This window comes from Aquarana catesbeiana, linkage group LG13 (genome assembly GCF_042186555.1).
Source record: "Aquarana catesbeiana isolate 2022-GZ linkage group LG13, ASM4218655v1, whole genome shotgun sequence".
In the NCBI taxonomy this organism is placed as follows: domain Eukaryota; kingdom Metazoa; phylum Chordata; class Amphibia; order Anura; family Ranidae; genus Aquarana; species Aquarana catesbeiana.
Genome location: NC_133336.1, coordinates 44,040,635 through 44,053,716, shown reverse-complemented (window position 1 = coordinate 44,053,716; position 13,082 = coordinate 44,040,635). Strand labels below are relative to the sequence as shown.

The 13,082-nt window shown below is 46.3% G+C and overlaps 2 protein-coding genes across 2 annotated transcripts in view; one reads left to right on the top strand and one right to left on the bottom strand.

Moving 5' to 3' along the window:
- Nucleotides 1-7,295, bottom strand: part of CCNK (cyclin K) — a 45,724-nt gene extending 38,429 nt beyond the window's left edge. Inside the window, exons 1-2 of the mRNA XM_073610827.1 lie at nucleotides 7,164-7,295; nucleotides 918-1,142 (exon numbers count right to left, since the gene is read on the bottom strand). Of these exons, the coding sequence (XP_073466928.1) occupies nucleotides 918-1,114 (197 nt within the window). The 5' untranslated portion in view covers nucleotides 1,115-1,142; nucleotides 7,164-7,295. The remainder of the gene's footprint in view (nucleotides 1-917; nucleotides 1,143-7,163) is intronic.
- A 178-nt stretch (nucleotides 7,296-7,473) lies between these two features.
- Nucleotides 7,474-13,082, top strand: part of SETD3 (SET domain containing 3, actin N3(tau)-histidine methyltransferase) — a 104,266-nt gene continuing 98,657 nt past the window's right edge. The window contains exon 1 of the mRNA XM_073610826.1: nucleotides 7,474-7,635. The gene's annotated coding sequence lies outside the window, so the exon portion shown is untranslated. The remainder of the gene's footprint in view (nucleotides 7,636-13,082) is intronic.

Sequence of the window (13,082 nt, the reverse complement as noted above, 5' to 3'; positions counted from 1 at the left end):
GGACCTGTGACGTGTCCCAGATGATTGCCTAGAGCAGTGGTTCTCAACTCCAGTCCTCAGGACCCACCAACAGGCCAGGTTTGCAAGATAGCTAAAATACATCACAGGTGATATCACTTGCTGCTCAGTGATTGCAGTATTCTAGTCTGCAACTCCCCAAGGTAATACTTAAAATCTGGCCTGTTGGTGGGTCCTGAGGACTGGAGTTGAGAACCACTGGCCTAGAGGGAGGGGGGAGAGGCGATCTTCCTTTCCGGCGCCGGGGGAAGTGACGTCAGGAGCCGAGGTGAGTAAGGAGGCAGATTACGAGGGACCCCCTAGCAACAGGCACTAAGAGGTGAGTAAAAAAAATAAAAATGTTTCCCAAATGTTATTAATCGTTTTTAATGCAGTTGAAAAATGCTAAAATAATTTTAGGAGTGGAACTCCACTTTAACGGAGATACAGATGCCAATAAAAACTGACAGGTGTTCTAATCTCTCTCCACTTTATCCAAAAAAAAAAAAAAAAAAAGTTTTTCCTTTAGTTATACTTTATATATTACATGCAGGGAGAGGACTGGAGGGCAGGTGAGTAGAGTTCTGTTTTATGTAATTAAAGGGAACCTATCAGGACATCTACATGGAAGCTGCAATTGCTGACCAGTCTCCCTCCCCTTGCTTCACTACTTGGCGATTCTTGGACCTGGTAAAATTAGCTCCTCACACCTGTATACTCAAACCATGTCAGTGACAGCATAAGGAATCTTACCCCTGACAGATATTCCAACACTTTCCTCCATGCCAACCAAAAGAAAGATTAAAAAGTATGTGCTGGAGTTAGACTTCAATCCCTGAATCGTGTGTGTAGGCGAAGAATATTAGCAACAAGATATCGGAACATTCTGGTATAAAGGAATATAAAACATAGAAGGATACAGCCCAAGCCGTGTTCCAACATCAAAGATGAACCGAGCTCCTTCCCTTCTGTATCTGGCTTCAGTGGCCGGGTCAAGTCCTTCCTGCTGGGAAGGGGTGTGAGCCAAGTCCTTCTTGTCCCAATACCAGCAGGGCTTGGCAGGGTCCAAATTGCCAGATGCCACCGAAGGGCTTGAATTCTCTTTATTTTCCTTCATCTCAGCTACTTCCACTCATGAAAAAGATCTGAAAGAAAAATCAAAATGGCAACAGGTGTGTCAGGAGTGCTGAAACCAAATAGGAAAAACAAGTCTGATCTCCATTTCTGTCATGCCGGGTATCCCTGAAAATAATCTGACCGTAGTGAAAAGGATGAGAGCGCCACAGGTTAGTGCGAGTCCAGAAAAAGTTTATTAACCCCTCTATGACCGCCTAACACATACGTGCAACGGCAAAAGAGTGAGCTTTAACTACTTCCCTACTGGGCTAATTCTGCTAATTCTCCCCTACATGTAAAAATCATAATTTTTTTTGCTAGAAAATAAATCAGAATCCCCAAACATTCTTTTCATTTTTTTAAGCAGAGGCCCTATAGAATAAAACGGTGGGTGTTGCAATTTTTTATGTTGCATGGTGTTCGCGCAGCGTTTTTTTCAAACACTATTTTTGGAAAAAACACACTTGAATTTTAATGCAAAAAACACAATACCCAATTTTTGGTAAAATATAAAAGATGATTTTATGCCGAGTAAATAGATACCTAACGTGTCACACTTTAAAACTGTGAATCCTCGTGCGCAATGGTGCCAAACTACGGTACTTAAAGATCTCCATAGGTGACGCTTTAAACGTTTTTAAAGGTTACCAATTTAGGGTACAAAAGTTATCCCCGCACTAGTTTAGGTCTCACCAGGTGTAAAGCTGATCTTGCTCTCCAGAGATGAGAGGTTCCAGGTGCTGGCTCATGCTAGTAGAGACTATATGCAAACAAGAAGATCTGGACAGCCGCACTCCAGGAAGTAATAATCCAAGTTTCTTTATTTTAAAATCAGGAACACATCAGATACAGGACATCAGACAGAGTGTACAGATCATAGGCTAACGCGTTTCACACTTGTCCAAGTGCTTACTCATAGCTCAGCTATGAGTAAGCACTTGGACAAGTGTGAAACGCGTTAGCCTACGATCTGTACACTCTGTCTGATGTCCTGTATCTGATGTGTTCCTGATTTTAAAATAAAGAAACTTGGATTATTACTTCCTGGAGTGCGGCTGTCCAGATCTTCTCGTTTGCATACCAGTTTAGGGTAACAGAGGAGTTCTTGCACTAGAATTATTTCTCTCACTAGAACATTTGCAGTGATACCTCACTTATGGTCAAAGCCCTATGGCCGATATGGATATGAACAAATAGACTTACCATAAGACTTACAACATGAAATGGACCTAAAATGTGCCCTGCTCTGATGGTCGGTATACCAAAATAAGGGGGGGCAAACCCAAGATTAATAATATTTTGTGGAGAGAAATGAGTTTGAGAAATGCCCTGAAAAGGGGAGGGTGGGTACCGCGCGCAGGAAACCGACAAAGACCACAGGGGAGCGGGCTGCTTAAATACCCCCCCAGGCCCCTACCATAAATTCAGGTCAAAATACTGGCCTTCCTACAGGAGTGGTGCGAACACCATTTACATATGTGAGCACATATGTGTTTGCTTCTGCAGAAGAGGGGACAGGGGTGCTTTACATTTTTTTTTTTTACACTGTCCCTTTAATGTATTTATTTTTGATCACTTTTATTCCTATCACAAGAAATGTAAACATTCCCTGTGATAGAAATAAGGCATGACAGGTCATCTTTTTAGAAACATCTGAATCTCTCCTCTGGAAAGGCAGTGTTTACATCTGCCAGAATCAGAAGTGAAGTCACAACGTCAATTCCGGCCTCCCAGGATCAAAGAGATGGCTGGGGACCATCTGGTCCACGGCCAGCTCTATGGTAACCCGGCAGAACTGTCGGATCGCATACCAGGCTGCCCAATCACACGGGAGAGCCCAGAGAGGCGCCGATGGGTGGCGGGGGGTGGGTTGTCCCCTCCCGATGCCTGTAAAAGCAATCCAGCAGCTAATCGCTGGCTGAAAAAAATAAATAAATACTGGAATGACGCCTGTAGCTGCAGGCATTGTCCTATTATAACAACGTCAACCTAAGGCCGTCCTACGGTCAGGACATGGTTAATGGACACACACCAAACATATTCACCACTGGGAGGCTGACATGTCTGTGCAGAGTGAGTCTTCACCGCATGCTCCCGGCACCAAGAATGGGCTGGGAAATGCTAATGGTTGGTAGGCGGTGGGCCCGACTCCTGATCATATGATCACTGTGAAAACTAATTGCAGAGGTTACATGATTGGCCAATCTTTCATGCCCTACAGCAGAACTTTCTAAAGGGAAAAGGGCTAATCTTGGTAAAAGTCAAGACCAAACCAACGCGTTTCAGGGTTTCGGAGCTCCCCCTCATCGGGGCTGAGAAACAACAAAACATTCTAAATCAGAAGATCCAAAAAATTGTGTGCACATAATAAACATGGTTTACTAAACATCATATATCTAAAACATTTATGGTGGGGGAATTACTAAAACTGGAGCACACAGAATCTGGTGCAGCTCTGCATAGTAAACCAATCCGCCTCGACGTTTTACACTGAACATGGCTTTGAAATCATGCGACTTCGGGTGAAACTTCAAAGACATCTGTGCGGCTGGATGCAAAGATGTCTATTGAAGTCGCACCCGAAATCGGCAAAGGTAGTGAAGGAACTACTTTTGCAAATTGGTGCGGCGCCGCAAAGTTGGTGTTGCACCGATTGGAGTGGTGCCACTGCCGGCAATAGGCTGCGACTTGTCATGCGATTTGACCTGTCGGGGGGGGGGCACTCTGTTACTAGCTGACAGGGAGGGGGGGGGGGGTGGAGGAGGACACAGGAGCAGAGAGGACAGAGCAGGGCTGCGGATGACGGAGGCAGGTAAACTGACCACGGTGTCAGGGCTCAGCAGCCATGATACACCGTGGTCAGTTTACAGGGGAGATGGTAGAAACTGGCAGGATCAACCAGGTATTTCAGGTGTTACAGGGGACCAAATTACACAACACAAGCACCGTGCTGTATAACAGGCTTTAAAAGAGCAGGATCCATTGCTTTCTTTTTTTTTGGGGGGGGGGGGGGGGGTTAGCAAACGCTCTAATGTATCTTAAAAAGAAAGCCATCTTTAGATAGACTATTACTCCAAAAGCATTTTACTAAAGCCCCTTTCACACTGGGGCGGGGCAAAACTGCGCTATTTTTAGCGTTGTTTCAGCGGCGGTATTCTGCCGCTAGCAGGGGCAGTTTTACCCCCCTGAAAGTGTAAGAACTAGTGCGCAAGAACCCAATGTATACAGGGAGCTATAGAACTGATGGTAAAATACCCGATGGAGAGCTGCCAACATAGATAGGTTCACTCAGTTCCCCCAAAAAAGATATTCAATAGAGATATGTGGCGCTACTCCATCAATCAGTACAAAATATCAATAATCCAAAATCGTAATTAAAATGAACTAAACTGTAAGGATAAAATAAGCAAAAGTGGGACTCCACCCAATACAATACCAGAAACAATATTTAAAGCCTCAAAATATCACCATGCATGAATATGACAAAGAAAAAAATTCCTGCAATGCAAATAAGCAGCAATCGAATGCTCAAAATAATAAATAATCTCAGTGCTCAATAAATAAATGTCAACTACCCATCTTCAAGTGGTAAAAAATATGTGAATATAAAACGCTGACTTCCCAGACTGAAAAGCTCCAAAGACCAACACACATATGGCGTCCAATGTCTCACAGAAAATGGCTGGAGATCAAATCATTTCTGGTGCTAAATAACAAAGTATATAAATCATCAACGTGAACTACAAAGTGAATGTAATAGCATATAGTGCAAAAAAATATTTATACGGTCAGCAAAAATTCCCATCTGATCTACAATATAAAAGTAAATCCCATAATAATGTTGTAGTCATATCTAAATCCAATCCATAATTAATAATAATTGAAAATATTTGTGAAAACAATAAAATAAAAAACCATATAATTAAATAAATAGAAATAAATAAAAATCAAACGTAATAGGACAAGTAATCCCACAGAAGAGACACTGTCCTAAATGTATTTTCTGCAGTGAAAAGTTGCAGAGAGACGGATTTATTTGTTACCTAAGAAACACTGCAGAAAATACATCCTCTCCTAGAATACGTATCCGCTTCACTTGGCCCATTGGGGGCCGCTGCTGGAGGTGAGAGGCTGGGGGAAACACTTGAGAGATGCACTAGAACGTGCATAGAAGAAAAAACACCAGTCACTGCACATTTTGCACCATATTTAAAGACTGTTTTTTTGGAAGTCACTCAGCACTACTGCACTTTTTATATGGACTAATCGCACTATTGTCACCATTTAGGACAGTGTCTCTTCTGTGGGATTACTTGTCCTATTACGTTTGATTTTTATTTATTTCTATTTATTTAATTATATGGTTTTTTATTTTATTGTTTTCACAAATATTTTCAATTATTATTAATTATGGATTGGATTTAGATATGACTACAACATTATTATGGGATTTACTTTTATATTGTAGATCAGATGGGAATTTTTGCTGACCGTATAAATATTTTTTTGCACTGTATGCTATTACATTCACTTTGTAGTTCACGTTGATGATTTATATACTTTGTTATTTAGCACCAGAAATGATTTGATCTCCAGCCATTTTCTGTGAGACATTGGACGCCATATGTGTGTTGGTCTTTGGAGCTTTTCAGTCTGGGAAGTCAGCGTTTTATATTCACATATTTTTTACCACTTGAAGATGGGTAGTTGACATTTATTTATTGAGCACTGAGATTATTTATTATTTTGAGCATTCGATTGCTGCTTATTTGCATTGCAGGAATTTTTTTCTTTGTCATATTCATGCATGGTGATATTTTGAGGCTTTAAATATTGTTTCTGGTATTGTATTGGGTGGAGTCCCACTTTTGCTTATTTTATCCTTACAGTTTAGTTCATTTTAATTACGATTTTGGATTATTGATATTTTGTACTGATTGATGGAGTAGCGCCACATATCTCTATTGAATATAGTTTTACCCCCCTGCTAGCGGCCGAGAAAGGGTTAAAACCACCGCAAAACGCTGCCCCATTGATTTCAATGGGCAGGAGCGGTGAAGGAGCGATGTATACACGCCGCTCCTTCACCGCTCCAAAGATGCTGCTAGGAGGACTTTTTTCAGCGTCCTGCCAGCGCACCGCTCCAGTGTGAGGGCCCTCGGGGGCTTTCACATTGGAGACAAAGCAGCGGCTTTTTCAGGGCGCTATTTTTAGCAGTCTAGTGTGAAAGGTGTCTAAAGCAAATTTGAAAATAATTAAAATCTGATTTAAATCATTGATTTGTATCCACCCTGCTTCAGGCAGTGACAGGTCCTCTTCATGGAGAGATCGGGGGGGGGGGGGGGGTCTATAAAACCCTCCGCTGCACTTGAAAGTATTGAAAACACCCAGATCAGCATTTTTAAATACTTTGGATTTTTTTAAAACTGGCACCTTTAGGATCAAGACATTATGCGATGTACACGACTCTTCCCAAGAGCCACCAACACCACTCTGCATCAGGACTGAGGACCCCCGGGAAAACACTAGGGGGGGGGGGGGTGACGTTTTCAGGAATCTATATATATATATACACACACAGCACACTGCTAGCCCCTCCCACCAGCTCTGATCTGCCTGCATTGCATAGAGAAGCACAGAGCCCCAGTGATGACATCATCAGATGTAAAATAAGGGATGTAATTCCAAGAGAAGAAATGCATATTATAAATACAATTCTCATGTAGATGAAGGGAATGTCAGCTTTATTAAAGAGAAGCTGTCAGATCAGACAGATGAAGATGCCCAGTGCTGCCCCCTCCTGGGCTCTGTGATTGGCTGCTCTGATCAGGCCCAGTGATTGGCTGCTCTGATCAGGCCCAGTGATTGGCTCCTCAGTAGATGGTGAGAAGTGCGGCTACTGGTAACACTGTCCAGGGTCACGTGACCCTCCAGCTCCTCGGGAACTACAAGGCTCAGCGCACCCTCAGGTCACTGTGACCACCGCAAAGCTAGAGGACTCCAGGAACCCTTCACCTCCCGTAGCCCTGTGTACGTCTTCCCGTACTTACCCTCTCGCCCCGGCCAGCCAGAAGCTTCCGCCGGTAAAAGATTCCCTACGAGCGCAGCGCTCTCCCCGCCGCCATCTTGGAAGCGAACGTGCGAGGTGACGTTGCGACGCCAGGCCACGCCCCTTTCGCCCTCTCTTAAAAGGACACAGTTGCGGCTTGCCCAATAGGCGCCCGGGACGTCGGGTGGAGGGGCGTGGAAAACGCCGCCTCGCCGCAACCTACCTTGATGGTTGGAAGGCGAAATGGGCGGGGAGTGGTTGTGAGCGACAGGGCGGCTGTCCAGTGACGGGAGGGGCCTGGTCGGGGCTGGTCCAATAGGGTGACGGGAAGGGCTGAGAGGAGCTGGGCGCTGGCGGAGGAAGGTTAGGGTGTGCGGGGTTCTTCTATCCATCCTGCCAGGCGCTGTGTTCTGGCCTCACCCCCGCTGAGGAGCTGCTGGAGGCATTGGAGGGCCGCGGGGGGGACACGGGAGGTAAGTACTAAGTCTTCCTCCCGACCCCCTGCGGGGTGACACACAGGAGCTAGCACTCTGTATGTGTGTGCAGGTGACAGGATGGGGAGCACAGGCTTTCCTCCGGGGGGTCAGCTGACATTCTCCTCACACTCGGCCCTCGCGAGTCACAATGGTTCAAACAAAATGTCATGGCTGTCATATCCAGGGGTGTCCAGAGGGGGCGCCAAACATCACTGCCCTCCCCTTGGCACAGAGTGTGAATGGAGATCAGTGTGTGTAACTGAGAGCCTGGCAATGCCAGCCGGCCTACCAATCATAGGAGCATGGCCTGCAGCGGGGGACAACACAGGAGCTGCAGGGGCCCTCAAATGCACCATAGGGCCACACAAAATAATTGTAAAGGCTGTCAGAGGGCACAATGCAGAGCACCCTTATCCTTTTCTTGTGGTGTGCCCGCACTCCCTGATCTTATTCCTGCAGCGCTCCAGTGCTCTCTGACCCCCTCCTGCCGCACTCCCTGATCCTTTTTCCTGCAGCGCTCCCTTGTCCCTCTCCTGCAGCGTGCTCCCTGATCTTTTTCCTGCAGCGCTCCCACACTCTCTGACCCTCTCCTGCAGCGCTCCCTTATCCCTTTCTTGCAGTGCGCCCGTGCTCCCTTATCCTTTGTCCTGCAACGCTCCCGTGCTCTCCGACCCCGTCCTGCAGCGCCCCCTGATCCTTTGCCCTGCAGCTCCCCCTGATCCTTTGCCCTGCAGCTCCCCCTGATCCTTTGCCCTGCAGCGCTCCCCCTGATCCTTTGCCCTGCAGCGCCCCCTGATCCTTTGCCCTGCAGCGCTCCCCCTGATCCTTTGCTCTGCAGCTCCCCCTGATCCTTTGCCCTGCAGCGCCCCCTGATCCTTTTTCCTGCAGCGCCCCTGATCCTTTTTCCTGCAGCGCCCCCTGATCCTTTTTCCTTCAGCGCCCCCTGATCCTTTTTCCTGCAGCTCCCCCTGATCCTTTTTCCTGCAGCTCCCCCTGATCCTTTTTCCTGCAGTGCTCCCCCTGATCCTTTTTCCTGCAGCGCTCCCCCTGATCCTTTTTCCTGCAGCGCTCCCCCTGATCCTTTTTCCTGCAGCGCTCCCCCTGATCCTTTTTCCTGCAGCGCTCCCCCTGATCCTTTTTCCTGCAGCGCTCCCCCTGATCCTTTTTCCTGCAGCGCTCCCCCTGATCCTTTTTCCTGCAGCGCTCCCCCTGATCCTTTTTCCTGCAGCGCTCCCCCTGATCCTTTTTCCTGCAGCGCTCCCCCTGATCCTTTTTCCTGCAGCGCTCCCCCTGATCCTTTTTCCTGCAGCGCTCCCCCTGATCCTTTGCCCTGCAGCGCTCCCCCTGATCCTTTGCCCTGCAGCGCTCCCCCTGATCCTTTGCCCTGCAGCGCCCCCTGATCCTTTTTCCTGCAGCGCCCCCTGATCCTTTTTCCTGCAGCGCTCCCCCTGATCCTTTTTCCTGCAGCGCCCCCTGATCCTTTTTCCTGCAGCGTGCCCATCTGCCTGACCATCTCCTGCAGACAGTCAGGAAGCACAGGCGAGCTGCAAGAGACAGAGTGTGGAATGCTGCAGGAGACAGAGAGCACAGCCAAACTGCAGGAGACAGTCAGGGAGTGCGGGTGCACTGGAGACAGTCAGCGCAGGCGAGCTGCAGGGGACAGAGACTGCTAGTGAGTGTCAGGAGATGGTCAGGGAGCGCGGGCGAGCCGCAGGAGACGGTCAGGCCAAAGTATAAAATATACATATCTGGAATTCTTCATAACCACTTGCCCACCGGGCACTTAAACCCCCTTCCCAACCAGGCCATACTTCAGCTTCACGCAACCCTGTACCCATATTTTCCCCACAAATTGAGATTTATTTTGGTGATATTTGTTCACCTCCTGGGTTTTTTATTTTTTGCACTCTAAATAAAAAAGAGCAAAAAAATGCATTTTTCTTTGTTTCTGTTACTTTTGCAAATTAGTAATTTTTCTTCATAAATTTTAGCTAAAATTTATTCTGCTACATAGCTTTGGTAAAACAACCCAAATCAGTGTATATTAATTGGTCTTTGTGAAAGTTAGTCTGCAAGCTATGGTGCCAAGCATTGAAAATTAATCACACCTGATGTACTGACTGCCTATCATTTCTTGAGACCCTAACAAGCCAGGAAAGTATAAATACCCCCCAAATGACCCCCTTTTTGGAAAGTGGACATTCCAGTGTTTTTAGTAAGAGGCATGGTTGGTGAATTTTTTTCACGTTGTTATTTTTCTTTTTCCACAATTCTTTGCAAAATTAAGTTTTTTTTTTTTTTTTTTTTTTCCCCCCACAAAATTTTATATATATATATATATATATATATATATATATATATATATATATATATATATATATATTATACATATTTGCAACTACACCCCAAAATACATTCTGCTACTTGTCCTGAGTATTATGATACCACATGTGTGAGACTTTTTCACAGCCTGGCCACATAGAGAGGCCCAACATGCAGGGAGCACCCGTCGGGCATTCTAGGGACATGAATTACGCATATAATTTCCTGGCAACCCATCACACTTTTGAAGGCCCCGGAGCACCAGGACAATGGAAACGCCCACAGAATGACTCAATTATGGAAAGAAAACACCCCAACATATATTCTATGAGGCACAATGAGTCTTTTGAACATGTCATTTTTTTTTTTCCCACGTTTTTGGAAAATGTGGAAAGAAAATGAAAACGCGTTTTTTCTACGCATTTTTTTTTTTTTTTTTTACGGCACTGACGGGCACTGATGAGGATCTACTGATAAGGCAACACTGATGTGCACTTACTAATGGGCACTGTATTGGCACTAGTGGGGCACAGATGTGGAACTGTTTCGTACTGATATGGCACAGATGTGGCACTCCTGGGCACTTGCAATAATGAAAACAAACCACAAGCGGCCTCTCGCTGCAGCTTCCCCCTCCTCTCCTCACACGACCGGTGTGAGCAGCGGAGAGAACCCGACATGACGCCAGTTTGTCGGCAGTGAGCGCTCAGTCATTGGACGGAGCGATTACATGGTAAAGGGCTGCTGGGATTGGCCCTTTACCCCGATCCGTGACTGCCGGGTTCTCTGGACGCGGCACGTCACGGACATTCCCGGGTGCGCGCCCCCCCAGAGGCTCACAGGTAGCACGATTCTGGGAGGACGTGATTGCACGCCCTCCCAGAATTAGCTGGCCACACACTGTAGCCATCATTTGGCTATGGCCCGGTCAGCAAGTGGTTAAAGTCGAATTATACTGCATCTGAGCATGACAAACCAAAAAGGCTATTTCATTCCTTTTTTTTTTTTAATATTCAAAGCAAACTCGCCCATCCATCCATTTCTTTATGCTTAGTAAGGGCAGATGATTTGTGTAGCATTTACTTCCTGGAATCCCTCTGCCCTTAGCTCAGACAGGCAGGCAGGAGAATATGCTTAGCTGATAAGCCCCCCCTCCCCTCCTGAAGACTCCTGGGATGTATGACATCAGGAAGTAATTGAAGAGCTGTTAAAAAAAATAAAAAGGTTTAAACTAGTAAATACACTACATTTTCCTATCAATTTTCTAATGGTAGCAGCATGAGGAATTATAATAGTCAATGTGGAATGAGAGGGTGACGTTCCATTTAAAGCTGCTCTCCTCTCCCCATGTGACAGTGTTGGACCAATCAACAGCTTGGTCCTTTTTGTTTCTGATTTTTCTCCCTTCAGGTCAGGAGTGTGTGTGATTTTTTTTTTTTTTTTTTCCCCACCATGGACGCCGTCTTCTGTCCAGACTTCACTTAGTGCTGAAAACAAACCCTCTCTGGGCTCCTTATAGTGCCCCATCAATCCCCCGAAAAAGGAATAGAAGAGCGATCCTAATCCTACTCTCCTCTCCAGCAACCCGTCTCCTACCTTTGCTCTGTTCCTGGGCTGCAGACTCCTCAGTATATGACATTTCCAGTATTGTCGGATGCTTTTGTAAATGGCTGAGTTCTGTGGTTTCATCCCCTGACTCCCTACATCCGTACCATGTCCTGTAGTGATGTAGGATCAGAAGATGGAACTGCAGCAGGGGAGGAAGTAGTTTAGGAATCTGATATTGCTGGTAGAGTTAAATGCTGAAGAGTCTACCGGTGTGAAGATGGGAGGCCTGGGTCACTGGAGAGGTGAGTATAGGAGCTCTTCTATTGCAGGGAATTACCATTAACATTTTTCTTTAGACAATAGGGTTGCTTTAAAGAACAGCTCTGGGAACCTTGAAAATTCTACCTTGCAGTGGGGGCTGCGCCTGTACTGCAAGGGTCAATGCTCGTATTCTAGGGCAGGGGCCCTAGGATAAACAAAGTGCCAGTTTACCGTCCTTCTGACTTTAGGAGGGCCGGATTTTGGTGTCAATGAGAGGAATATTACTCCCATTGTTGGTGTCATTGAGAGGAATAGTACTCCATTGTTGGTGTCAATGGGAGGAATAGTACTCCATTGTTGGTGTCAGTGGGAGGAATAGTACCACATTGTTGGTGTCAGTGGGAGGAAAGGAACCATGTTGTTGGTGTCAGTGGGAGGAATAGTACCACATTGTTGGTGTCAGTGGGAGGAAAGGAACCATGTTGTTGGTGTCAGTGGGAGGAATAGTACCACATCGTTGGTGTCAGTGGGAGGAAAGGAACCATGTTGTTGGTGTCAGTGGGAGGAATAGTACCACATCGTTGGTGTCAGTCGTAGGAATAGTACTCAATCATTGGTAGTGGGAGCAATATTCATCCATTGGTTGTGTCAGTTGAAGGACTAGTACCCCATCATTGTTGTCAGTAGGAAGAATAGTGCCCCATAGTTGGTGTCAGTTGTAGAAATAGTATTTCGTATCAATGAGAGGAAGCGTGCCCCAAGGGCCAGAAAAAGACAAGCAAAGGGCCACATTGGCCCCCTGGGGCCATGGTTTTGAGACCATTGTCTCCAGGGCCCCTCTGTGTGCCCACCCCCTCTCCCACAGCGCTGGCAGCTTCTCTCCTCTTCCGCTGGAAGCTACTGCGGGTACGCAAGGATAATTTCAGGATGGAGAGCTTTGGAAGGGGCCAGTAAATTATGTAATTTACCAACCCCCTTCCTTTTCTGAATAAACACAGTGCGTGATCGGTACTGATCGCTCACTGTGTCCATTTATAACTTAAGCAAATTCTTCGATGTGATGGTTGCATTAGTTTTAGGCTTTCTTCCTTCTATTTACATCTGGTGATCCAGCCAGTAAGTCTGGATACTGTAGCTGCTGACTTTTAATATTAGGACACTTGCCTGTCCAGTGCTGTCTTCACCCGAGCCAATTTTTCAATTGGCTCTCGGGTGCTGCTGCCGCTATCTCTGGTAATGGGAACCGGCTCCCTACTGCGCTGCGCTTTGTTAATGGCCCCGGGGAAAGGAGGGGGACCGAACTTCTGGATGAG